Source organism: Phyllostomus discolor, chromosome 3, assembly GCF_004126475.2.
Source record: "Phyllostomus discolor isolate MPI-MPIP mPhyDis1 chromosome 3, mPhyDis1.pri.v3, whole genome shotgun sequence".
NCBI classification, from domain to species: Eukaryota; Metazoa; Chordata; class Mammalia; order Chiroptera; family Phyllostomidae; genus Phyllostomus; species Phyllostomus discolor.
The window spans coordinates 184,755,056-184,779,691 of NC_040905.2; the positions used below are offsets into that span (position 1 = coordinate 184,755,056).

At 34.8% G+C, this 24,636-nt stretch overlaps 1 protein-coding gene across 3 annotated transcripts in view; it reads left to right on the plus strand.

Moving 5' to 3' along the window:
- The first annotated feature begins 398 nt into the window (after window positions 1-398).
- ZCCHC7 (zinc finger CCHC-type containing 7) overlaps window positions 399-24,636 on the plus strand; it is a 211,826-nt gene continuing 187,588 nt past the window's right edge. Inside the window, exons 1-2 of one of the 3 annotated variants that reach the window (XM_028509059.2) lie at window positions 399-523; window positions 6,243-6,873. In XM_028509059.2, coding sequence (XP_028364860.1) covers window positions 6,264-6,873 — 610 coding nt within the window. In that variant the 5' untranslated portion in view covers window positions 399-523; window positions 6,243-6,263. Of the gene's footprint in view, window positions 528-6,242; window positions 6,874-24,636 lie in introns of all 3 variants that reach the window. The other 2 variants (XM_036021929.1, XM_036021930.1) reach the window with 2 other exon arrangements.

The following is a 24,636-nucleotide window of genomic DNA, read 5'->3' on the forward strand; positions in this document are numbered from 1 at the left end:
CAGTGACCGTACCAGGTCTCGGCTGGGATCCCGGGTACGACGTACTGTGAGGACGGCCCACGTGCGGGAGAGGAGGAGACGGAGCCCTTTCTGAAACCCGCCCAGGGGCATCATGGGAGACGTAGTTTTTCTCGTGCTCACGTAAGGGTGCAAGTCCCCGCCGGATTTTGACAGGTAAGCAGCATCTCTTTCGTGCAAGTCATTCCAACAGTGTCCTCTATTATAAATGCAGCCTACGTATCTATGAAAGAAACAGTGAAGGAAAAAGGGGAAAGCAAGGAAAGCAAACGAAAACATTATTAGCGGGGAAGGAAAGAGTTAATAGATGATACGCATGCGTACAGAGAGCCCTCAGGGTGGGCGGGGACGGAAGACGACTCCCGGGAGCTGTGTTTTCCCCGGAAGTGCCTTCCCTCCTCCCGGGTCTGCGGACACGGTTTCCTTACCTCATTTGTCCTCGCCCCTCCCCGTCCCTCTACGCGTTTTCGTTCCTGGTTGGTGCTTCCTGGTCGCAGCCGCGGCAGTGAGTATGTGTGTGACGGACCCCGGGCCGCCCGTGACCGGGGGACCCCTGCCCACCCTCCGCCTCGCCCGCTGGGCTATGGAACTAGCGTGTGTTCTCTCGCCGGCCTCCGCTTTCCCCGTCGGTCCCCCACTCGTGGCCGGCGCGCGGTTCGTGGCCCTTCAGTGCGGCTCTGCCTCACGCGGCTAAGCTGACCAGCTGCGGTGTCCACCTTTCTTTGCCGGGCCAAAGCCTTAGATCGTTGTTCGAAAAGGGCTGGGCGCCGGTGACCTCGGTGGGGGTGGCCGTTTTGCCTGTTTTATCTCCACTCTCCTCAAGATTCCCCTGTCTTTGGGAGAAACCGGTCAGTTTAACGCGGCAATTCCGCCGCACCTTGATGGGGCCTGGCCTGTGAGGACCTAACATTCCTGGGTCAACTTTAGCCTCTGTTGTCAGAAGCAGTAGCTGCAGGGCCAGAAAAATTTCGGGAGATGCGCCCCTTCCCTCTTGTAAAACGGGGAGATGTGGACTGTGTTAGCTAAGATTCCCTTTATCCCTCACATCTTGTGAGATTGCAGTGAACTTCAACTTTAAGGAAGAACTGCTTGTGCAGTTGGAAAACTGGCTGGCAGTCAGCATGCAGGAGATGTAGCCGCGTTTCTACCGTAGATTAGCTGGTGACTTTAGATAATCTCATCCTTGGGCTGAATTTACGCTTATTTCAGGTTGCAGGTTGAGTTAGATCTTTTAGGTTCAAAGAATAAATAAGTTTCTCAGACCTTGTTTTTGTGTTGAAAACGAGAGCGTTCAATTTAGTGACTTACGACGTCCCTTCCAAAACTCGACTTCGTGTTTTGAATACTTAGGCCATCACATCCAAAGACTTCTAAGTGGGCTGGCTGTGTGTCTATTCCCGACAGCATTATGCTTTTGGGACATTCAGTATTGCTGTTTTCTAGAGAATCTTGAGGATCGCAAATGAACTGAGGAAGAAGTAGAAGTGCGGATTGTTTAGATAGTTACAAGAATAAGAAACTGCATAGCAAAGGAAAAAGAGGTGAGGGAAAGGTGAAGGAAGTGCTTTGAGACAGGATTAGTTATACTATAAGAGGACGTTATGTATCCCAAGAACAGCTGAACTTGTCTGAATAAATTGAGCATAATTTTCTCCAACGAACATCTTGTATTCTCCTTCTTTTTGTGACTCGTTTCACGCATTTAGATTCTCTACTGCAGTCAGATTTGTCTCGAGTGACATTTGAAGAACAGACAGACATTTTAACACTAGAGTCAACTTAGTTTTTAAAATCTGTCACTGTCAAGATAGCTCACTAAAAGTAAGTCAGATTTTGAAGTTGAAAATAAACTCTGGTAGTCACTTTCCAATGAAAACTGAATTTAGAAATCAAGCTGCAAATTTAAATCTCATTGAGATAGATACCTCTGCTGCCAAGAAGAAATAATGTACGCTAGAAGTTCTTTCAAAGGAGATAAGAGAACGATCGGTTGGTAGATTGTTAGGACAGAACAATTGGTTTTAAAGATTGTATTAGTAAAATTCAAAAGCTTAAGTAAATTTTCAGTTGTCTAGTTTAAAAATTCAGTGAATGAATACTCCCACTTTTGTTATTTTTTATTTTTGCTCCTACTTTGGAATATTGAGAGCCTTTGCAGTTATTTTCTGACTTTTATATTTTGTTAAGACATTTTAATTGTTTAGGTAAGTTTCATTCCCAAACTAATGTTTTGGTTTCTTAACATAACCTAAATCTTTTTTGGTCATGGAATTGCTATACTCTTTGAGTAACTACTTGGGAGGTTCCTGGGTGGTAAACTGGCAAATTCAGATGTATGATTTGCCTTACAATTAAAATGCTTCTTTTGTGGTTTTTATACTCCACTAGGAAGTAAAGTGGATATTCATGAAGTAAATTTAGGTGTTAGAACCAATTCAAATATGACTTTGAAGGAAGTTTTTTATTTTTTTTTAAATCCCTACTTGAAATTATTTTAAAAAATCTTAGTGAACACTCTGCTGAGTTGGAAATGTGAATTGGTCCTGGTTATGTTCTCAACTAGCTACAAAATCTTGGGTAGGGCTCCATATCTCGTTGGACCTCAGTTTCCTTGTATGTAAATTGAGGATCTTGTATGAGGTCTCCACCAGCTTTAAATCTCCACCACATTTTTATAGGGACCTTGTGTAATCTAGTTAAGTATGCTTGACATCAAAAAGCTGAGAAAGCCTGAATCAAGACATATTTCATATTCATCTTCTGAGTATACACTTTTTTTAAAAAAGTAAATGCACTTGAATCACTTGAATTTAATTAAAGTAGTAACATGAACCAAAATAGCCTCAGGCAAACCTTAACCCTGGAATACATAAACTACATGAATAGAAGAGCAAGTTATGCTGAGCACAGTTTTCAAGTACGGAAGACACAAAATCCTCTTAAAGGCCATAGGGGCTAAGTTGTTAAATTCATTTTTCTACATTTCAGGGAAAGAGATAAACCCTTAGACCCAAGGAAGTCAGTTTTTATTATATTTATGTAGTTTATTTTTGGCATACATTCACAGGTGTGCCTATGGCTCTATTCTTAATCCCTCTCCTTTGGGATGACTCCAAGAGTAGTGCACATTTGCAACTCTGTAATTTAGCTCTTTAATTTTTGCTGTGCTGCACCGGAATTATGTTTTATCTTAAGTCCACACTGGATCCTCAGGATGGATCCAGTGAGGATTTTGAAGGAAGCATAATTCCTTTCATTTCTTTTAGAATTAATTTATCTTTTAAATAAAAAGGAAAGGATTCATCTTTTATTTGAATTGCTCTGAGCTAACATTTCAATATAAACTGATAAATGTTATGAGCATCATCAGACAGCCACATTGAACTAGTATGACAATAGGATGGTAACCTGAAGGACAGTGCAAGGAGACAGGTAAAAGTGTACCTTTTGGGAAAAAAAAGAAAAAAGTTTGTTTCTCCCTCCATCTTTACTGACATATACTTGACAAACAACATTGTGTAAGTTTAAAGTGTACAATGTGGTTTGATATACATATGTATGATCACCACAGTAAAATTAGTTAATACATCTATCACCTTACATATTTCCTTTCATTTTTCCAGTAAGAACATTTAAGATCTATTCTCTTTTTTTTAAAGATTTTTAAAATTTATTTTATTTTTAGAGAGGGAAGGGAGGGAGAAAGAGAGAGAGAGAAACATCAATGTGCGGTTGCTGGGGGCCGTGGCCTGCAACCCAGGCATGTGCCCTGACTGGGAATTGAACCTGAGATTCTTTGGTTCGCAGCCCGTGCTCAATCCACTGAGCTACACCAGCCAGGGCCAAAATCTACTCTCTTAGCAGATTGCAAGTATACAATACAGTATTGTTAATTCAGAATTTATTCTTTTTCTTAAAATCTAGTTTTATTGAGGTATAATTGACATACAATCTTGTGTAAGTTTGAGATATACAACAAAAGTTGCTTTCTTTATTTCTGTAAAAAAAATTCTGTTAACTCCAATAATGTAATTATTGGCTCTTACTTGATTCTTGGAGGCAGCTAGTTTTGCCACCAAAGCTACCATCAGAACTCCCTGACATTTTGGGTAGAGTGTTGGTAAACTGAAAAAATGGCTAGTCTTTCTGAATTATATCTATATAGCTAAAAGAGGTGTAGAAAGAATAAATTATTACTATAATTGTCATGTAGGCTGTCCTTGGGTTTTGAACAAACGAGTTATTTTTGTAGAGCTCTTATTTTGATCAATATTTCATTAGTACCTAATTGATACACTTACTGTATAGATTTTTGGTTGACGATATGAGAATAGTTGGAATAGGTGAATACTTGGAGATGACCTCAAAATCTGTCCCATCATACTTTCCATATTTTAGGCACATATTAGATTTATCAGGACTGAAGAACAAATGCCTGAGAATTCATTCATTCATTTATTTATTCTTTATTAATTCAACAGACATTTATAGAGGTCCTGCTAAATAGCAGTTAATCTTCCGGATTTTTTTTTAAAGATTTTATTTATTTATTTTTAGAGAGGGAAGGGAGGGAGAAAGAAAGAGAGAGAGAGAGAGAAACATCAATGTGTGGTTGCTGGGGGTCATGGCCTGCAACCTAGGCATGTACCCTGATTGGGAATCAAACCTGCGACACTTTGGTTCGCAGCCTGTGCTCAATCCACTGAGCTACGCCAGCCAGGCAGTTAATCTTCTGGATTTGGGGGATCCATTGTTTAACCAAATGCATACAGTTCCTGCCCTCCTTTGGTATGTGATCAGTGCTTGTGGGAGATTCACTTTAAATTAGTAATTAGAAATATGGTGAGTATTTTGAAAGGGTTATGAAAGCCAGCAGCAGGGGACACTTTATTTAGTCTGGTGGGTCAAGGAAAGCTTCCCTGAGAAAGTGATGTTTAAGTTGAGTTGAAGGACGAAAGGATTTAATATGTACAGCTGGAAAGTAAGAGGGGGGACCTCCCAAAATTCTGGGACCTGGAATTATCTTTGGGAGGGTGGGCCTCTTGTAGTACAGACTTCCTCAGCTGGGTGAGTGTTTAGTGTACCAGCTGGAAATGTCGTGAGAGGCTGCATTTGGCCTCAGTGAATTCTTTTTAAGACTTTCATCTTTGCCCATTTCACAATGGGTGATTTACAAGTTCACCGGCCCACACCACGCTGAGTGTTCAGCAGCTTTTGACTAAAAAAATGACATGACCCCTGTGCCCTACCTACCTTCCCTATTCGCCAGATCTTGCCCTGAGTGACTTTTTTTTGTTTCCCTGGATGAAAAAAGTCCTTAGAGGGGCAAAACGTTTTGTCTATATGGAAGAGGTGAAACAAAAAACTACAGGAGCATTAGAAGGCATCAAAATCAATGAGTTCAAAACCTGTTTTGAGCAGGGGAAAAATGTCTTGATACTAAGTGTATTGCATCAAATGGAGTGTACTTTGAAGGTGACTGAAGTTTAAACATGTAAGAATAAATTCACAATTTTTTATGAATAAATTCCTTTTTTGGGGAGTCCTCCCCTTGTAAAGTTCTCCCAAAGCTGAGTTTTGCCTCACTTTTAGGTTCTTAATAAATTTATATCTTACAATATTTTTATAGCTGACACAGAAGTAAGCCAGTTTATTACATATTTTTATTTACCTATTTATTTTTGATCAAGGATTAGAAAACCATGATATTAATTTTTTTTAGTTGAGATTAAAAGTGTACACAAAAACAGTAAATATAATTACTACCCATTGAAGATTAGTCATAGTTGAAGTAATATTCCTGTGTGAGAATGTATACCTGGAAAGGTAAGATCCAGAACCAAAGAGAAGATGAAGAATAGATGGAATAGTGAGAATTAGCTAAAATATATTTGTGATTTTTAACATTTTGTTGAAAAAGTGTTTGGTGTCTGAGGCAGTGGATCACAACCTGTTTTTCCTTTCCAACATATCTGCAAAATATGACATTTCCTTTATAAAATATAACTCATTTGTTGGTAGTAATTTTCATTTGGGAGAGGTGGTCATTATTAGGATAGATCATAATTGGATTTAGAAATCCTTGAAAAAAAAGGTGCTATAGGAGAAAAAGTTATTTTAATATATCATTGAGAAAAGTGATGGCCTTTGTATAAAAGTTCTTTCTAAACAGGCATGATCTGAGCTTTTAAAATACATTCTTTGTATGACTTTCTCTTTTACAGCATCACAGGTACCAACCTTCCATGATGTTTGGTGGCTATGAGACTATAGAAGCATATGAAGATGACCTTTATCGTGAAGAGTCATCTAGTGAACTGAGTGTTGATAGTGAAGTGGAATTTCAGCTCTACAGCCAAGTTCATTATGCCCAAGATCTTAATAATGTCATCAGGGAGGAAGAACATGAAGAAAAGAACTCTAGGGATTCTGAATCATCTAGTAGTAAGCCAAATCAGAAGAACTTAATTATCCTTTCAGACAGTGAGGTCATCCAGCTATCTGATGGGTCAGAGGTCATCACTTTGTCTGATGAAGATAGTATTTATAGATGTAGAAGAAAGAATTTTAGAGTCCAAGCAAAAGAAAAGACCCGAGGTTCTCCTCCTTCTCTTCATTCTAATGAGTTGGATGATAAGAAATTCAAGAGCGATATTGAGACCCCTAAATCTGGAGAGCGATCGGGTGCGGTCCGAGAGGTTATGATCATAGAAGTCAGTTCAAGTGAAGAGGAAGAAAGCACCATTTCAGAAAGTGACAACGTGGAAAGCTGGATGCTGCTGGGATGTGAAGTTGATGATAAAGATGATGATATCCTTCTCAATCTTGTGGGATGTGATAACTCTGTTAATGAAGGTTAGTATCATATGGGCCATTGTGAAAAAGTAGTGTCATCTTTAGAAGACTGCTTTTCTAGACAAAAGGGGGCTGCTCCATTTAATTCTTCACTTTTTGGTCTTGTTTTTTTGCCTTGTTTCTCATGAGACTCTCTTACTAATGGCTTCTCTAATGGTGGTCTGTCTGAACATCAGAAAAAGTGTATCAGAATATTCAAGACACTCTGCTTCTGCTGTAAGCAGTTTCATAGCTGCTTCTTCCTGTTTGGCTAGAGCCAGTTCTGGACCTGAAATATTAGTCCCCCTCTCTCTCTGCTTGGTACCACAGGTGAGTACTTGATCCGCTTCTGACGTTGGTCCCGTGCTCTTATTTAGCCAACTCTGTTGGGACTGTTTCTTCCTAAGTGATTTGCTTACCCAGGAGGTAGCCAGGTATCAAGCATAAGGAATGACTGGTACACAGAGGATATGGAACTAATATTAAGATTTTAGGAAGTCTACAGTCAGAAAGGTAGGAAACTGAAAAGCTGTAAGGCTACAGTCGACTATAGAAGAGAATGCAAAATCTGAGAGCCACATCAAGGATTGAAATTTTGGTGTTTTGTCTCCTCTGTCATGACGTGCAGTCATCTAGTACTGATGCTTGAAGTCCCTTTCGTTGCCCACATTTTATGCCTAGTGCCTACTCTCTTGCAGTAGTTTCTAAATGATTTTTTTGAAATAGATCTCCCCTGCACACTATTAAACTGGTGGTCCTGAAATTCCCTTTTATTCATGGTACTTTACTATTGCGCCAAACCTGTCATGGTACTCACTTGTCCTAAGGTGAAATGATGCTATTGAATGTAGAGCATACTTTGGAGTTCCCGAGATTGACAAACCTTTTTGAAAAGGAGCCAGATAGGAAATATTTTAGGTTCCCAGGCCCCAGGATCTCCTAACTACTTAACTTTGCCCTTCGTGTGGATCTTAATAAGTGGGGTAGTTATTTTAACAAAATCTTATTTATAAGAACAGGTGGCTGCCTCAGTTCTAGTAGACCAACCCTGAGAATTTGACAGCAAAAGGAAGAAAAGAAATAGAATAGTACATTGAAGAGAAATAGAATAGAACACAGAGCAAAATCAAGTAAAGTTTTGTCAGAATAAGGGAGATCTGGTAATGTTCTTAGGTAGAAGGAAAAAACTAGGTAAATTAGGGTGAGGGACTGAGTAAGAAATGGAGTCAGGTGTGTATGTCCGAATTAGTCTTAAAAGGGAAGAGACATACCATTAATTGGTAAATTACCAAATATTTATAGACTGCAGAAGAACTGCATTGTTTTGGGGGGATATTTGTATTTATTTTTATGAGGTGAAATGAACATAACATAAAACTAACCATTTTAAGGTGTTCAATTCAGTGTCACTTAGTTCATTTTATAGAATCATTACCTCTATGTATTTCCAAAACATTTTCACCGCATCCAAAGGAAACCCTGCTTGCATTAAAGTCATTTTCATTGTTCCCTCCTCTAGATTCTGTTTTCTGTCTCTATGGATTTACCTATTCTGGATGTTTTATGTCAACAGAATTATACAGTATGTGATCTTTTGTGTCTGGCTTTCAATTAGCATGTTTTGGAGATTTGTGCATATTGTATTATGTATCAGTATTTCATTCCTTTTTAAGGCTGAATAATACTCCATTCTATCAATATACCACATTTTGTTTATCCGTTCATTTGTTGATGGACCTATGGGCTAGTTTCATTTTTTTGGCTATTGTGAACAGTGCTGCTGTGAACATTCATATTTAGGTATTTGTTTGATTATCTATTTTGGGTATTTTTTTGGTTATATGCCTAGGAATGGAATTACTGGTATTTCTGTGTTTCACTTTGTGAGGAATTGCCAAACTCTTTTTCACAGTGGATGCACCATTATACATTCCTACCAGTAATGTATGAGGATTCTACGTAGCTGCATTGTTTTATCATGATAACATGTGTTGCACATTTCTCCATGATTCGCACATTTCTATTTGGTAGGCTCTTTATTATTTCTTAGTTTTTTTCTCCTAGTTTTTTTTTTTATAGCTGTTGCTTATGTTGGTCTATGTTTTTCGAGAATAGATGTTTTTTACATAAATCTTACATGTTTTCATTTATTATACAGTTTTTAAAGAAACTTATTCTTATGGGTATGTATTCCTTTAAAGTTTAGTGTGTGTGTATTAGTAAAAATGTGTGATGCAAGACCCAAGTAATTCTTGATTCTATACATTTCTGTGTTTTCTCCTGTTATCCATATTGAAATTTATCCCTACTCTGCTTCTAGGATTTTTTTTTTCCTGGTTCCAGCCAAATTGAAACAAATTCTGCAGTTCTGTAAATTAACTGGCTTGACTCTTGAAACTTTTACGGATGTTCAGATACATATCCCTATTTTGTTTCCTTGATCTGCTAATGTCATAATCCTATTTCTTTCCAGTTAATAAGCAGTGTATTCAGCACTGATGCCTGTTTGAGTGTGTTGTTATTCTCTAATCATTACCTCGTTCTTAAATAGATCTAGGTATAGGTCTGGTTCAGTTTGTACAATAGTCTTTAGAGAAAAAAATTTTTTCATGTCCGTGGAAGTTTGTAGAAATTCTGGCATATTTTTGAAATGATTGTTAAACAGCAGCAATAGCTATTTTGTGTATAGCTCTCCCTCCCCTCCGTCCCACTGCCCAAACTATGGCATTTTTAAGATTATTAATAGGCTGTAAGAGAAAGCATGATAAACTCCTTGAGGGTATGTCTTTTCCATACTCAAAAGCCTCCTTATTGTATTTAGAGTATTTCCTTGGCATTATATGTTACTTTGCTTTTTTTAAGTTGCTAAATGAACAAACATTTATTGAGCATCTACTCTATGTAGAACACATAGAGGGGATTTAAAGTAAAAAAACAACAACTCCATAGTTGTAGCCTTAGTGGCTTGTGTTTTACTGAAGCGACAAAATGTATTAAGGAGCTAAGTAATTTATGAAAGTCTCTTCACCATGGGCATTAAGTCTACAAAGAGTAGGATTAGTGAATTTGAGGTAGTACTTGAATGTGTGAAGGACTATGTAAGTACATACATATTTCCTGTTTACCGTTGTTCAGTTTGTAGTAATGAGTGTGGCACCACTGTTGCTCTGTGGGAAGTGTAGGTTCTTCACTAATACTTCAGTTTCAGTGAGATGTTTACATCTGTTTTATTTTAATACACAATTAGAGATAATACACAGTCAGGCAGGTAATACAAAATTAGGAGGCATGTTTTTTTTTCCCCGTTTCTGTTCTTCCTCCAATGTTCAGCACTTTTCTGATTTTCTGGTTTGAATTTGTTGAATAGTTTCCTGAAGTTCCACTGAGGCCTTGGGAATGTGATATTTATGTAATGTGTTCAGCGTAGCCTTCCTCAGTATATACAGTTTTATGATGAGGGTTTTGTTCATAATAAATTCATGCCAGAACATAAGCCTTCAGTGCCTGTTAAATCTGGCTCTCAGCTTTCTCTACTGAGGGATGTAGGAGTTTATTTCTAAGGTCGAGTTAGGCTTCATTTCCTTCACTTTCTTTACTCCTTCCTAAGGCTTCTCTATATAAACAATGCCTGCTCTATTATTTTTTTTCCTTTTAGTATTCTTACTTTTTATTTTCTGTCTTTTATTATCCCCAGTAGGATTGACTTGCATTTATTAGAAAGACAGGTTTCCTGGTTGAAGACAATATGCACCAGAGAAAAGCACGATGTTTTTTATTTGTGACAGTGATATCAAGTTTGAGAAGGATTATTATATAAGATAGCTAAAGATGGGGAAAGGCAATAAATGCTGTAAGAATTACAGAGGAATAATCAGCAACTTATTTTCCTCCACAGGGAAGGTCTATTCTTAGCTCTAGGAGTAGTTGCTAACAATATGATTTTTAATTTTGGAAATTTTAAAGTTTACAAGAATAGAATGTTATAGTGGACTCTGTCATATAAACCAGCTTCAACAAATGATCAATTTATGACCAGCCTTTTCATTTTGAAGTCCATGTGCTTGTCTTATTTTGAAGCAAATCACAGACATCATTTCATTCATTCACGTGTGTATTTACATACATATATACATTTTAATATGTTTCTGAAAGGTAAAGATTTTTCTTGAGAAACAATCATATCATTATCATGCCTAAACAAATCACCAATAATTCTTTTTCCTTTAAAATCACCAGTCTGTTCATTTTTCCCATTTGGTTCTTAATTTTTTTCTTAGAGTTTACTTGAATTAAATTTGTTTATTGTAATTGGTTGATAACTTTTGTCCTTTATAGATTCCCCTTTTATCTCTTTCTTCTGTGTGTGTGTGTTTTTCTTTCTTGTAATTTAATTGAATTGTTGTGCTAACTGGATTGTTTGTCCTCTAGAATTTCACATAGTGTGAATTTTGTGGTATTTTTTAACATGCTCCACTGTCCCCTGTATTTTCTGTGAATTGGTAGTTAGATCTAGAAGCTTGATTAAATTCAGGTTTCTCTTCCTGTGATTAAGCTATCAATTAGATAATAGGTTGGTTCACTTGTTTCATTTTGCTCTGGTATGATTATTTTTCAGTGTCGCCTTTTGAGCATTTATTTTGTTGTATAAGAATGTAAAATGTTTATAAGGTTCCAAATTCAAATGACCAAGACAAGGTAAAATATAATAGGAGAACTCTACCTTCTATCCATTCTTTACCCTGTTCCTGCCCTTCCTGTATGGGGTAAGACAAAATTGATGATTTGCCCTTACATTAAAAAAAAAATAAAAGCAAATGTGTATATATCTTTGCACTCTCTTTTCCCATTCTGAAACAGTAGCATACTATCTACACTTTGCTCCACCATATTTTTTTCTGTTAACAGTAAATCCTGGAAATTAGTCCATAGTACTGTGTAAAGATATTTCTCATTTCTAGGAGTATGGATTCTTTTTGTGTCTTCTGCCACTAATCTGAGCTGGATACATTAGGCGTGTAACAAATATTTTGTGGAAGTGAATGAATAGTAATTTAAAGTAGTTGATGATTCATATACTTATTTTAATCTTAAAATATATTTTAAACAAATGTATAATAGTCTAAGTCTACATCAGAACCATGCTTTAATACTTATTCCTGGTCTTAATGTTTCCTTCTCATTTAGTAATTTTGAAAGACTTAGATTTAGCAAAAAATTAAATAGATTCAGATTTGAAAAAGTAAATACCTTTTGAAAAATGAAAAATGTAGCATTTTTAAGAGTTGAAGGAGCCATACTACTTCCTCGAATGTGACTGTAGGATGTACAGTTTGGTGTATCACTCCTTTAGTTTGTCAGCACAAGGTGGGTACCTAGCAAATCTTAGGTGAATTCCGTTGAATATCTTTCTACCTTTGTGTGTAGAGTAGCGCTCTTTACATATGTGAAGTTGAAGTAAAATTGTGGCTGGATTGATGTAAAAGCACAGCTTTTGAAATTGAAGTTATGCTTTTAACTATTTAGGGAAGTACCATAAGTCTTTTAACTGTTTTTGTGCCAGGTCCCTTTCTGCCCTAAAAAATATGCACATAAGAGCTTTGGGTAAAGTTTCAGAGGATGAAGGACCCATTTAGAGGCAGTTGCTGTATCCCTGGCGTTTATTAGACATTCAGCCAAGACCTGGTAACTAATTAAAATTTAAGTAGAATGGGTTACCTATTTGAATTTCAGTTTTAAAAATATGTCAATTTATTTGATCTGTGTCTATACCTATGCCCCCATCCCCCTTTTTTTAAACCTGGATCAGTTTCTACTTTGTGTGGCTGATCCCTGCTTCAGGCCTCAGTTTAAAGTGTCCTTCTGAGGGAGATGACAGACATAGACACTCAATTAGTAGCAGTAGTTATGTCACAGCGCCACAGTTGCCTAGCTGTGACTTTGGGTAACTTAATTTCTTCATTGGTAAAATAATAAACTTTATTTTGTTAAGGTTATAAAGCTAAAATGAGACAATGGATAGACTAAATTAATCTAATAGGGAAATATTTTGACAAAACTCTTATAACTACAAAATGGGTGGCAAAGCATACGCATGTAAATTCCACTTTTATTTTGAGTTAGAAGTTCATAGGTTTTTTTGTGCACTCAAACTGCTCTTGAACAGCATGTCTCTGGTATGGCACTTTCCATAACTAAATTTTATTTGATTTGGTGACATTTTATGATCTACTAATTAAAACTAAATCTGAAGGGGTTTTTTTTTAAAGATTTTATTTATTTATTTTTAGAGAGGGAAGGGAGGAGGGGGGAGAGAGAGAGAGAGAGAGAGGTCAATGTGTGGTTGCTGGGGGTTATGGCCTGCAACCCAGGCATGTACCCTGGCTGGGAATCGAACCTGCGACACTTTGGTTCGCAGCCCACGCTCAATCCACTGAGCTATACCAGCCAGGGCTAAATCTGAAGTTTTAAAGTCATTTCAACACAACTTATTGGATGCTTCCAGTGTTTGAGGCCACTATACCATTAAGATGTTGGGATTTAACAATTACTCTCTATATAATTCCTGCCTTTAGAAGAAACCTTAAAATGCATGACTATATGGCAACTTCACTGAAATGCCAGAATTAAATATATTTCTACAAATATAAGAGATACCTTGGCACAGTACACAGTTATTTCCAGATGAATATAATAGACTTTTTTAAAAAGATTACTGTGGGTAGGCAAAGTATAAGACTGAATTGAAAAGTAGACCTTTGAACGGAGTCTTAAAGGATTTACCCCTGGCTGGGTGGCTCAGTCGATTGGACCAAAAGGTTGTGGGTTCGATCCCTGGTCTGCAACCAGTTGATGTTTCCTCTCACATTGATGTCTCTCTCTCTCTCTCTAATCAGTAAACATACCCTTAGGTGAGGGTTAAAAAAAAAAGAGAATGGATAGGATTTAAAGTTCAGGTTAAATGCAAAGAGGAAGAATAGAAGCTGAAACCCTAATAGAAACTTAAGACTTTGTGGTACCATTAAAGTTTAATTAATGGTTTAATATGTGGTTAATATGATTAAACATTTTAATAGTATGTTTTTTTAGACACCATCTCAGCCTAGATGTAAATGAGAAAGGGCATTTATGTTTTGTGTATGTTCAGAATGCTAACCGGGATTTCTTGGTCATTATGTTGTTCCAGTGTTTCCTATCTGTTTCTTGCTTATATATCTCCCTTTTCTTTTCCCTAAAAAAAACAAAAACAAAAACAAAAACTGGATATTTTATGTAACTTTGTGGCAGATAGATTCTCTGAGGAACCAGCAGCTGCTGTCAGTTAGTGAAAGGAGAGCTTTTTAAGTATTTATTTTTTGCAGGGCTGTTCCAAGTAGAGCATGTCTTAAACTAAAACTTAGGCATCTCATAGCTTGTGTTCTTCCTTATCTTCTTTTACATATTAATTTTAATTGATTAAGTTTTGCTTTTATTACTCCTCAGATCTTTAATAGTATTCCCTTCCTCCTTTTTTTGCATTCATCAACTAAGTAGTCAGCTTAATGTCAATAAATACAGTTTCTTCAGAGTTAATGGCCTTTTAGGTCATAAGAGTGGGTTGCCATTTGACATTATTTTCATTGATGCATAGTTTAATTTCTGCCTTATAATTGAAAAATAGCCATATGCTAGAGTACCAGTGACCAAGAGCACTAAGGAGCTCCCTCCCTGATGTTTTCAGCTTTTGTAAGCCTGTACTACACAATTCCTAAAGCTGCTTTTGAACTGTGTCTCTAGTTGTAGCATGTCACCTTACACTTAACTATTGTAAAGGCATCTTTTTATTTAATTTCTAATTAGCATAATGACTTGAGCTGTTTTATTCACTGTTCCATGGTGAAGTCAAAGGAAGAGAAGAAATAAAAATGTTCAATTTCAACTTTACTTACGAATGGAGTGAAGTTTGAAAGCCTTTTATGGCCATTGTTCAGCAGACTGAAAATCTCATTAGAAATCCCAGAAATGCTAAGGCAGCTTTGGGTTGGATTTTTTAATAACATTTTGGAATGTTGATATTGTATGTTGCTAATTTTTGTGATTTCCCTGTTGATCAGCAAATTAGGTATGTGTTCTTACAAAGTCAGTTTGTGACTTTTATTCTAAATTCATTTACAGTAGCTTTTTAACAGTGATAAGTACCTATGGAGAGGATTAAATTTCCCCTTTCTTTTGGTGACATTTCTTTTAAAAACTGATTTGGTTTTCAGGTAAGATATACTAAATTTGTTAAAAAAATACCATAATGTATATTTATTGAACTAATGACTTAGTTTAGTTTAGTTGCCATTATGAATTATTTACTCATCTACAGATTTACTTTTTTTTTTTAATGGAGAAGCATAAAATTAGGTGGGCGACATTTTCATTTTTATCTCCTTGCATAGGAGCTTGAATACTGATGTCTGGGTAAAGAGTGTTTAAATGTAACTTTCTTATAACTGTTTGCTTTAAAAGTAATGTATTACATATATTGATCGCTTGTTTAAGAAGTATATTTTATAGGCAGTATATTTTTATGGTCAGAAGGTGAATTTGATGGGAACTACATGTGATTAGACCGTAAAACATTTTTCACAAGAAGTACAGAAGAGAGAACATTTTCCCTTTCTGTCCTTGTGACACTAAAGGCTCATGTCTTTAAGTAGGAGGCCCTGTTTTTAAGTCTGTGCTAAATTTATATTTAATTTTCAAGTGATTTACTGATCTCTTGCTAACACTCCCCTGGTTGTTAACACTTAAATGAAAGTGTTGGCTTAATGGAAGTTATCCAGCCAAAAGTTTTCATCTCAGTCATTGTTGATTTTTGTTCTGTTATAAATTAAAGTTATTGATTGTCATGGTTAAGTTTTTGGCATTTTGAGTTCTTTGCCAGATTGTTGTTCATTCTGCTTATAATACATAAATATTTTAGTTGCGCATCCACCATGTGTACAGTCATATTTTTTTATTGCACAGATATACTGTACTTAGGAATATCAGAAGGAATAGATTGGACTTATTTTTTAGTTTTTGAATCTTGATTTGATAGCAGGAGCTGTCACATGGAATTCTGGGGATAAGGATCATTTTCGTAATACAGAGTTGGATTCAAATGTAAGTGAAATGTAATACTAATAATGGATTATTTTAAAGTGGATCTTGTTTGCTAAATTATAGCCTTTCTTTCTGTGACGTTTTTACCTTAGAATTTCAGCTTTTGTCATAGCTTTGAAAATTGTCAGTGGTGGACTTGAGAGCATCTGCTGTTTCGCAGATTGCTTTTAAGGGAAGACAGCACAGTTCTACAATGGGAAAATAATTTGTACTCTCCTCCCCTGCTTTTTCCCAAATATATAATTAATTTATAATTACCTCAATATGAAAGTTTGCTGTTTAGAGCTACTTATTTAGAGAAAGTGTTTTTATTGGCAGTTCCCTTGAAGTGGTTAGGTCACATTTGATTTTGCTTTGTAACTGAATGGAGCCTCTAACAGAATTATTTAGGAAGAAAAAGCCCTAATTTCTAGAAAACTTTCCAATATTCTTTCCATATTTGTAGTTTATGAGACATTTTAAAGATGTAGGGAATAGACTGCTTATAGCTGATAAAAAAGATTATGCTTTGTTAAGTCAGGTGAGAGTAATTCAGGATATAGAGGAAAATGGCAAACACATTGAACTGAATAAAGGAGGTTTTATTTAAAGAAAAGGTGTGCAATTACATTAATTCTGTAAGTTACTCCTTATATTGCTCTAGTCTTTTTTTAGTGTGAAATGATCTGATTTAAACAAAAGTGAACCTTTGTCAGTGGTTTTACTTAGAAATAGTACTACTTTCCACATTTAAGGAAGATTTTTAATTGCCAGTAAAGTTTCATTGTTGTTCCATGTACTTGAAAATGACCTCACTCCCATGTAATTAGTGTTTTGCTTTTCATTCAGTGTCCTACATCTACTTCAGCTATTTTGGTTGGTTTAAAAAATAATAGAAGTTTTGTGGGAGAATAAATTTAACTTAAATATTGCTGTAAATATGTTCTTTATTATTGATTGATTTTATGAGTATAAAATATTTTCCTAAGAAGGTTCCTAATATTCAGGATGTTTTTAGATAGATGAGTTACTGGTAAAATTTATCAGGTCCTCAGTTGTGGAATATTTGTATTGGCTTTTAACACCATGACTGTTTTGGTTGTTGTATGAGTCCTTTTATTCTTCTGTTTGAGATGCTCTAGTTTGGGAAGTTTCCTTTATCAGATTTTACAGATGAAATGTAATGGTTGTACCATTATCATCTGATTTTTAAGGCGTTTCGGTTAGTTTAGCTTCGGTGTATAGTTCTTTACCAGCCGGTCAAGGAGGGAGCCGTGTGATTGTGCCTCCACTTAGGTTAACATCAGGAGCGAAGGGTCTGATCTCTGACTTTTCTTTCTTTCGTTAAAATTTTCCATCGCTTTAACATTATTTAAGTATGGAAAGAGAATTGTGAAGCGTTTCTGATTTGCTGATTCTTAGAATAAAACAATGGGAATCCGTTCTCTTCCTCTAGATATGTCACATGTATATGCATGTTTTGATTTAAGGGGAAAAACCTCATCTTTATGGTACTGAGTGGGTAATAATTATTTTTTTAAATTAATAAAACTAATAAAGTTTGTTTGGAAATCTCAAAAGATCTTTAGTAGTATACCTGCAGCCTCAGCAGTCCCTTTTTATCTCTACAGATTTCCCTGCCTATTGTGGCTGTTTGCTCTAATTTAAATTTCCCATGGCTTTGGGTTGCAGACTTGGTTTTCTGCAAGAGTGCCCATGCTTACATGGTCATATATTCTGGGTGACTTTTCCACTTTTTCTTTTTTGTTATTTTGTTGATTGCTAAAGGGAAAGAGGATTTTTTTTTTTAACTTGTTCCTTTGTTTTGATCTTTCTTCCTTAGCCCATCTATTTGTGTGTTTGTGTTGTTTTGCAGATTGGGAAGAATTATTGTGTGGATTTAGATCCATGGGGACTAGCAGGGAAGAACTAAACTAATTTTGTTCTTGGTTTTGTTTTCTTAATAACAGTAGCAATTTAATTTTTGAGCCAGTAAGAAGCTCAAAAGATATGTTAGCTTTATGCATGAAATTGATAGAAAATTATTAATCCCCAAATTTTCTATTCATGGTTGCTCTACTGTTGGAATAAAAATTTTATGTTATAGTTGAATTAATTGAATACCAGAAATACTAATTAGCAGTAAGTAGTACTGTTACAAGTTTTTAACTTAAATATTACTGTATATTCAAAAGATATTCATAGGAAATCAGTTGTAATCTGATTGTGATATCTCTTACATTCAGTTTTTCTTGTCATGTGTGTATATATTCATATAGACATGAATATACCTTTGATTTGAGATGGTACATTTTTAACTTGGCCAGATTTTTAAAACTTTGCCTATTCCTTCAGAATATGCTTATTTTTTGAATGTGAAGAATTTTGCTTTATGAAACAACTTCGTGCTGCTGAGTGTTGTCATTGGAGACGTGGTATGGCGGTTTGAATTCTGAGTGACTGGGTACTGTCGTGGGGGAAGTAGAGTCCTTTAACCCTAACTTCTCCTCAAAAGATGTTTTCATTAATATCTAAAGACTTTAAAATATCAAGTTACTGTGACTGAAGCTACTTCTCTCTTAAATTTGTTTTGTGAGGATGCCATCATATGATAGCATTAAGTGAATTTTGTGTTATTAATGTAAAATAATAAAATATCCTTTTTAGCATTTAAAAAATTGTAATAATTTCCAACTATACCATGGAAAATGATGTTGTGATACATTATTAACTAGTAGGCTAAGAGAACTTCATAATGTTGATAAACAGGATGAAAAAGGCTCAGTTTTGATATGCATAATTTTAGGGTTCTCATTTGTTCAATTGATTATACACCATGGCAGCGTCTTTCTGGATGTCTGTTTAGTACGCTGGGAATTGGAGCAAGGGCAAGCTTTTTTTAATGCCTGCTAATTGTAGGTATTTTCTTGTGGATTTTAGTGCTCCTAGACTATGAAACTTATTTATAGAATATGTTATTACTGAGAAAGAAATGGCATTATTGAATTTTTGTTTTCTTTAACTATTATTTTTTTAGTTGTTATGTATTTCACATTTTGATTTCTATCTGATGATGTCTCAGGAAGCAATTTCTCTGAAAATCAGTGAGTTTCAAACAAGGGAGAAAATATATCCTAAGTCTAATTAGCTATTGTATTATCCATGGCAGTTAAAATAATCTTAAGAATTTTTACCTTTCTTCATTGTTATAGAGGTTTCATAAGTATGTAAAATTATTCTCCCTAATTTTGATTGGTACTTTTAAAAGTATTTTGTTTACATTTGATATTCATATATAATTATTGAGAAACACTAACCTCAAAAATATTTATTTTTAGTATTCACATCAAATTAGTTATAATGTGTGATATGAAAACTGATTTAACTGTGAAAGTGTACAGCTTTAAAAATAACAAAATTTCTCTGTTAGCCCATGTTATTAAATGTGTGTGTAAAATGTTACTAGTTCTTAGAGCTCTTGGCACAGATTTGTGGTGTGTGGCTAACAGGAGAGCACTGCAGAGCCGGACTTGAAATTCACTTAGGAAAGGACAGACTGGTGAAGTGCTTTCATGCTATGAAAAAACTTCACAGTCGTCAGACAACTTTTTTTTTTAAGGTCATGATTGCTTGATTCCTTTTCCAGTCTTTATTTGAAACTCTCGTTTTGTAGGATTTCTTTCTTTTTTTTTTTTTTTTTGTTCTCCCCCTTTTGGCAGTGGGCGGAAGATTCTCTTAAAACTGAGTGGCTCAATACCTAAATAACAAAGTGTAATGGGAATACTTTTATTCTTGGTATTTTTTAGATCCGAAAATGCCGTGAAGGTAAGCTGATGAGGGTAACGTTCATTGTGTGGTGGGGAAACCTTTCAGAGCTTTCTGTTTTAAAAGGTAGGCTCTGCATTAGAGCTTGAAACAGGGTTGTTTGTGAGATACTTTACAGCTGTCTGACTGCTTGGTAGGTTTGAGGTGCTTCTGTGATTCAGTGTTCTAGTTGGTTGTTGGTGTTTCCTGGAACATACTAAACTGTGTGTGAGAGAAGGTAGGGGGTGAGGGCACAACAAGAACTTGGGGAAGGAAAGGCTCTTTCCCCAAATGTTGCCACTTGACAGGTGGAGATGTATGCCATTACAGATTTTCAGAAAGAGTGCTTGAACTCTTTTTTTCTCCGAGTTCACCTAAATTTTGACATACTTCACAAAGTTTGATTGTGATAAGTTTTAAAATTTTGACTCTGGCCTTCATCCTAAATTAATTTAAACCTTTACAAAATTAAGCAAACAATTCTTGATGGTGATTGCTGATATTCAGTCAAGTTGTTATGTTAAATAATAATTCTTTGACTATGGTATTTTTTTTCCATTTTATTAGCATGATAAGCTAAAATTACAGAAGGTCTATAAGAATGCAAAAATTGAATACTGTAAAATTTTTGTATTTTGTTGTAGAGACAAAGTATGTTTTGGTATATAATAATTTTACTTAGTATTGGAAGGACATGTATTGGCTTTCAGTGTATAGAAAATTTAGATCTTTTAATTTTAAATATTGTGAATTAACTGTAGTCATACTTTTTTTTTTTAAATGCAAAAACTTGAGTCAAATGTGTAAAATACGCTGGTGTTGGCTTGTTTAGATTTTCAGCAATTAGACTTTGTGAAGTAGGAATAAGACCTGGGGCTTTATTTTATTTAAGAAGACGTAATATAAAAATTCTAATACTAGAACTAGAGAAATCTTGTCAAGTATAGTAAGTCCATATCCATAATTATTTTAAATCACTAGAGAGGGAGGTATGAGATGCTAACATCATCTTTGTTGGAAATCATAAACTGTTTGGAAAAGGAAGAAAGGGGGGAAGTAACCTGATTCAGGTAGATTTGTATTGTTTTGACATTGTATATTGTTGGTGGGTTCATGTCACAAAAGCTGGCAAAACTTCACAAAAGTATTAGGTGTTTTTTAATTCAGTAGGCTTGCTGAAAACTTTTGTGATACATAGGAAAATTTATATATAGAATTCTTCTATTTTAAAATTTAGCGATTTTAGGTGACAGATGAGAAATCATCTTGGTGCTTTGTCTCAATTTCAGTTGTTCTTGTTCATTTAGGCATTTTCTTATTTTCTGTTTAAATTTACTTACAGTAATATGTTACTGCTGGGATACAGTCTTACTGTTCCAATTACATTTCATCCATCTGTGACATTTTATCAGCCAGCTATCACTAGTTTATTGTTCTTTTTGTTGTTAGGTACAGACTTCAAGTCTAAAGTAAGAGCTGGTGTATATTACAGTACATGTAACCATTTCTAATTTGACCTGTTACTGGAAAGAAGGCTAACAAGTGTATATGACTAGCCCACCCTTTCTGGAGCAGTTGAGAACAGGCCTCAGAAGACTCAAAGGAATTCTTTTAACTCCTAGCAGGGCCACGGGGTCAATGTCAGATTTAGTCATGCTGTTATTTTAGCCCAGTGGTCCAGAGAGATGACTGAAAAGTGAGTCTTTTATTTCTTTTTTTGTGTGGTTATTAACAGGATTAAATGTAAGCCATTGTGTACTTAGTACCAATTAGTTTCTCATCTGAGAGGTTCATTATGATTTTTTGTCAGCCTTCGTCTTGTAATATTTGTTTCATTGTTTGATTAGTTAAGGGGCTGAATGGATTAAAGAAAAGTTTTATAGCAGTGCTTTTAAATTCATTGAGAGTTTTAATACATAGTCAACTTTTCAGATATGTAGACCTTGATTGAAAAATGGACCACATTGAAAATTGGCATGGAAGATGGTGAAGTTAAATAAATTATTTAAAATTTTCCTTTTCATGCGTATTTTCTTTAGTCTTAAAGATAGGTTGTCTTTATTATATCACATAATACTTTCATATTTGTAGAAGTCTGCTTCATATTCTTATGCATACTTTTAAAAATTATGTTCCGTTTGCTGTGAATGGAAAAAATTACTGTTTGGGAGGGACACAGACCAAAAAACTCCAAAATTAAAAAAAAATTTCCAATTTCTAGATTAGAAACACAGATTGTGTTATTAAAAACAACATAATCATTCTAAAATAACTATCAGGAATAAAAAAACCTTAATTTAAAGGGAAGCACCTGAAAGTTGATTCTTTATGAAGTTAGAAATAAGTAAAAATGCTGATTATTGGTGGGGTTTTTTTGATCCTTAACTTAAAAAAAATCTTATTAAAGTAAGTTTCATTTAAAACATTGAGATATTTCAATAAATTTTGAACGAATATTGTTTTTATAAATCGGATCAGAGATGCTGCTTTCAATGAAAAGCAGGGAATCTAACCCAGAATTAAAATAGAAGAATTATTTTGTTAGTAGAAAATTGTCTGGGACAGTAGGTCTTATATCCTGTTGTGGAAGTATGTAACATACCTTGAAATGGAAATGCCTACAGGCTGATTCAGGCTTAACATTAAGTTCCTTTTGATACATTAAAAATGGTAAATGTTTATTTAAGCAAGTGAAATTACTATTTTAGCTTATTTTTGTAGAAGAGCTGCTTGATTTATCTCACACTGTTAGCTGAACCATATTTAAATACTATACCCTCCAAGCCCTTTGCTTACTGCCAAAGTTTTTAAAGTACCTAGGTTACTTTATTGTGGAGTTGGTTATTGAAGATTTTATAATCAACATAATTATGAAGCATATAAAGTCTGACATAAAGGTTTTTTTTAAAATTAGTTTCGGGCATAGTGAATTTATAGCCTATGCTTTTTAGTATTTATGTACTTAATTTCTGAGAAGCACATAGAAGTATGTTATTTTTCTTACTTTTCTCTTTTAATTCTAATTTGGAAAGAATTTAGATACTCTAAATGATAGACTTTATTTCTGACCTTATTATCTTACCGTATTACACCTGCTTATTATTGTTTAGCAGTTGGTTTCTTTCTCTTTCTACCTCTGCTTTTAAAACTAAAAATGTGTGGTTGCTCTATTAAGTTGCTGGAAGATTTTTAATTAACAGGATATAAATCAGTAGTAACTTCCTTTTGTGATTTGTTATTTATCAAATAATAGCTTTTTTGAGAGATAAATTCAGTTTTTGCTACTCAACATTTCCATAACATCTTTGGGAAGTAAGAAGGAAGTCTTTAGTATGATGGACTATCTTAAAGTTCAGTTAGCTTTAGGTGTCCAATAACTTGGTCCAGAAATTAACATTCACATAACTAGGAAGTATAAAGGTGAAGGACAGGCTATTCTAAAGATAATTCATTAGGACTTCTGTTTTTTTAGCATCTTAAACAGTGACTAGTATAAGCAGTTGAATCATATGTATCAATTTAGTAAATAATCACACCCTTAATAACATTCATCCACATTCCTTATAATTGCTACCCAAACATCTTGAAACTATGCTATTTTACCAAGAATACAATGGAAATTTGGGAACTTAGAGTAATACTATTTCATCATAAGACTACTACAGAATATTCTTTTCTTGGTAAAGTCCTAGGGATAATTGATGTTGCAATGTAATTGAAAAATGTTTTGTCCCATGCAAACTTTTATACTTTGTTTTTCTGTCTAACCAGGTGAGGCCTAACAGATAGGCAAAACAAAACAAAAACAGAACCCCTTAAAAAGTGTATAATATTGTCAAATGTAGAGATACAGGTGTGTTATCTTATTTATTCCATAGAATTAAAACACAAAGTTAGAAGGGAAAGAAAAGCCTCTCAGATATCTAAATTCCAAGAATATAAATGGGAGTTGAGTGAAGAATAGAACAGAGATCTAGTTTCTGAGTCTGCTAGCTAAATTTTATATCCAAAGCTTTATCCTTTTGGACTTTTACATTTCCTACAATGCAGACGACTTTCTTTTGTAAAAGGCATGACAGGCATGGTGGGATTAAAAGTTAAAGCTCAAATAGTGCTTTTTATTAACCTCTAAGGAACCATCTGTATTGGAGTATATAGTAACTTAGAATTGATTTTCTTATGGCTTTGTAATGCAGACCAAACTTTCGTGGCTTTTGAAAAAAAGAGAAAGCGTTATTTTATTTTAACTTACCATATTTGATGAATAATACTTCATCTTGCTCGGAAGCTCCTATAGATTGTAACTACAAAGTAGTCATTGCTATGCCATGATTTCGTTGGTTCAGCCAGGACTGTGAACCACTTAAAAACATTTAGGTTTTAAAATCACTACTGTTTTATCAGCTAATTTTTAATAAAGTTGTAACATATCAGTATTTGATTATAAAGGAATTTTTGCCTCTATTTCATAGAAGTGTTATATAAAGGCACTGATAGTAATGATGTTTCTATCTGTATCTTTTGCTGACTTTTACCTGGTATCTTAAACTATCAGTAATTGTTTTGTTATATTAGGATAAAAGACTGGACTTGCTTCTTTTGTTTTTTTGACCTTATGAGGCGTGTTGGAGAAATTGAATTGAAAAGGCTGTAAACTTTTGATTGTCTATGATACTGGTTTGAAACAAAGACATAAATAACCTGAGGCAATAAATCATAGTCAAAGAAATATATTCTCTGTCCATTCTCAGTCAATAAATAATCAGGGCCTTTGATGACTCTCTCTGTGCAGTATGCAGCTCCATACAGAGATGAACCAGGCACAGGCCCTGACCTCAGAGATCTTATAGTTTCAGAGAAAGATAGAGATCA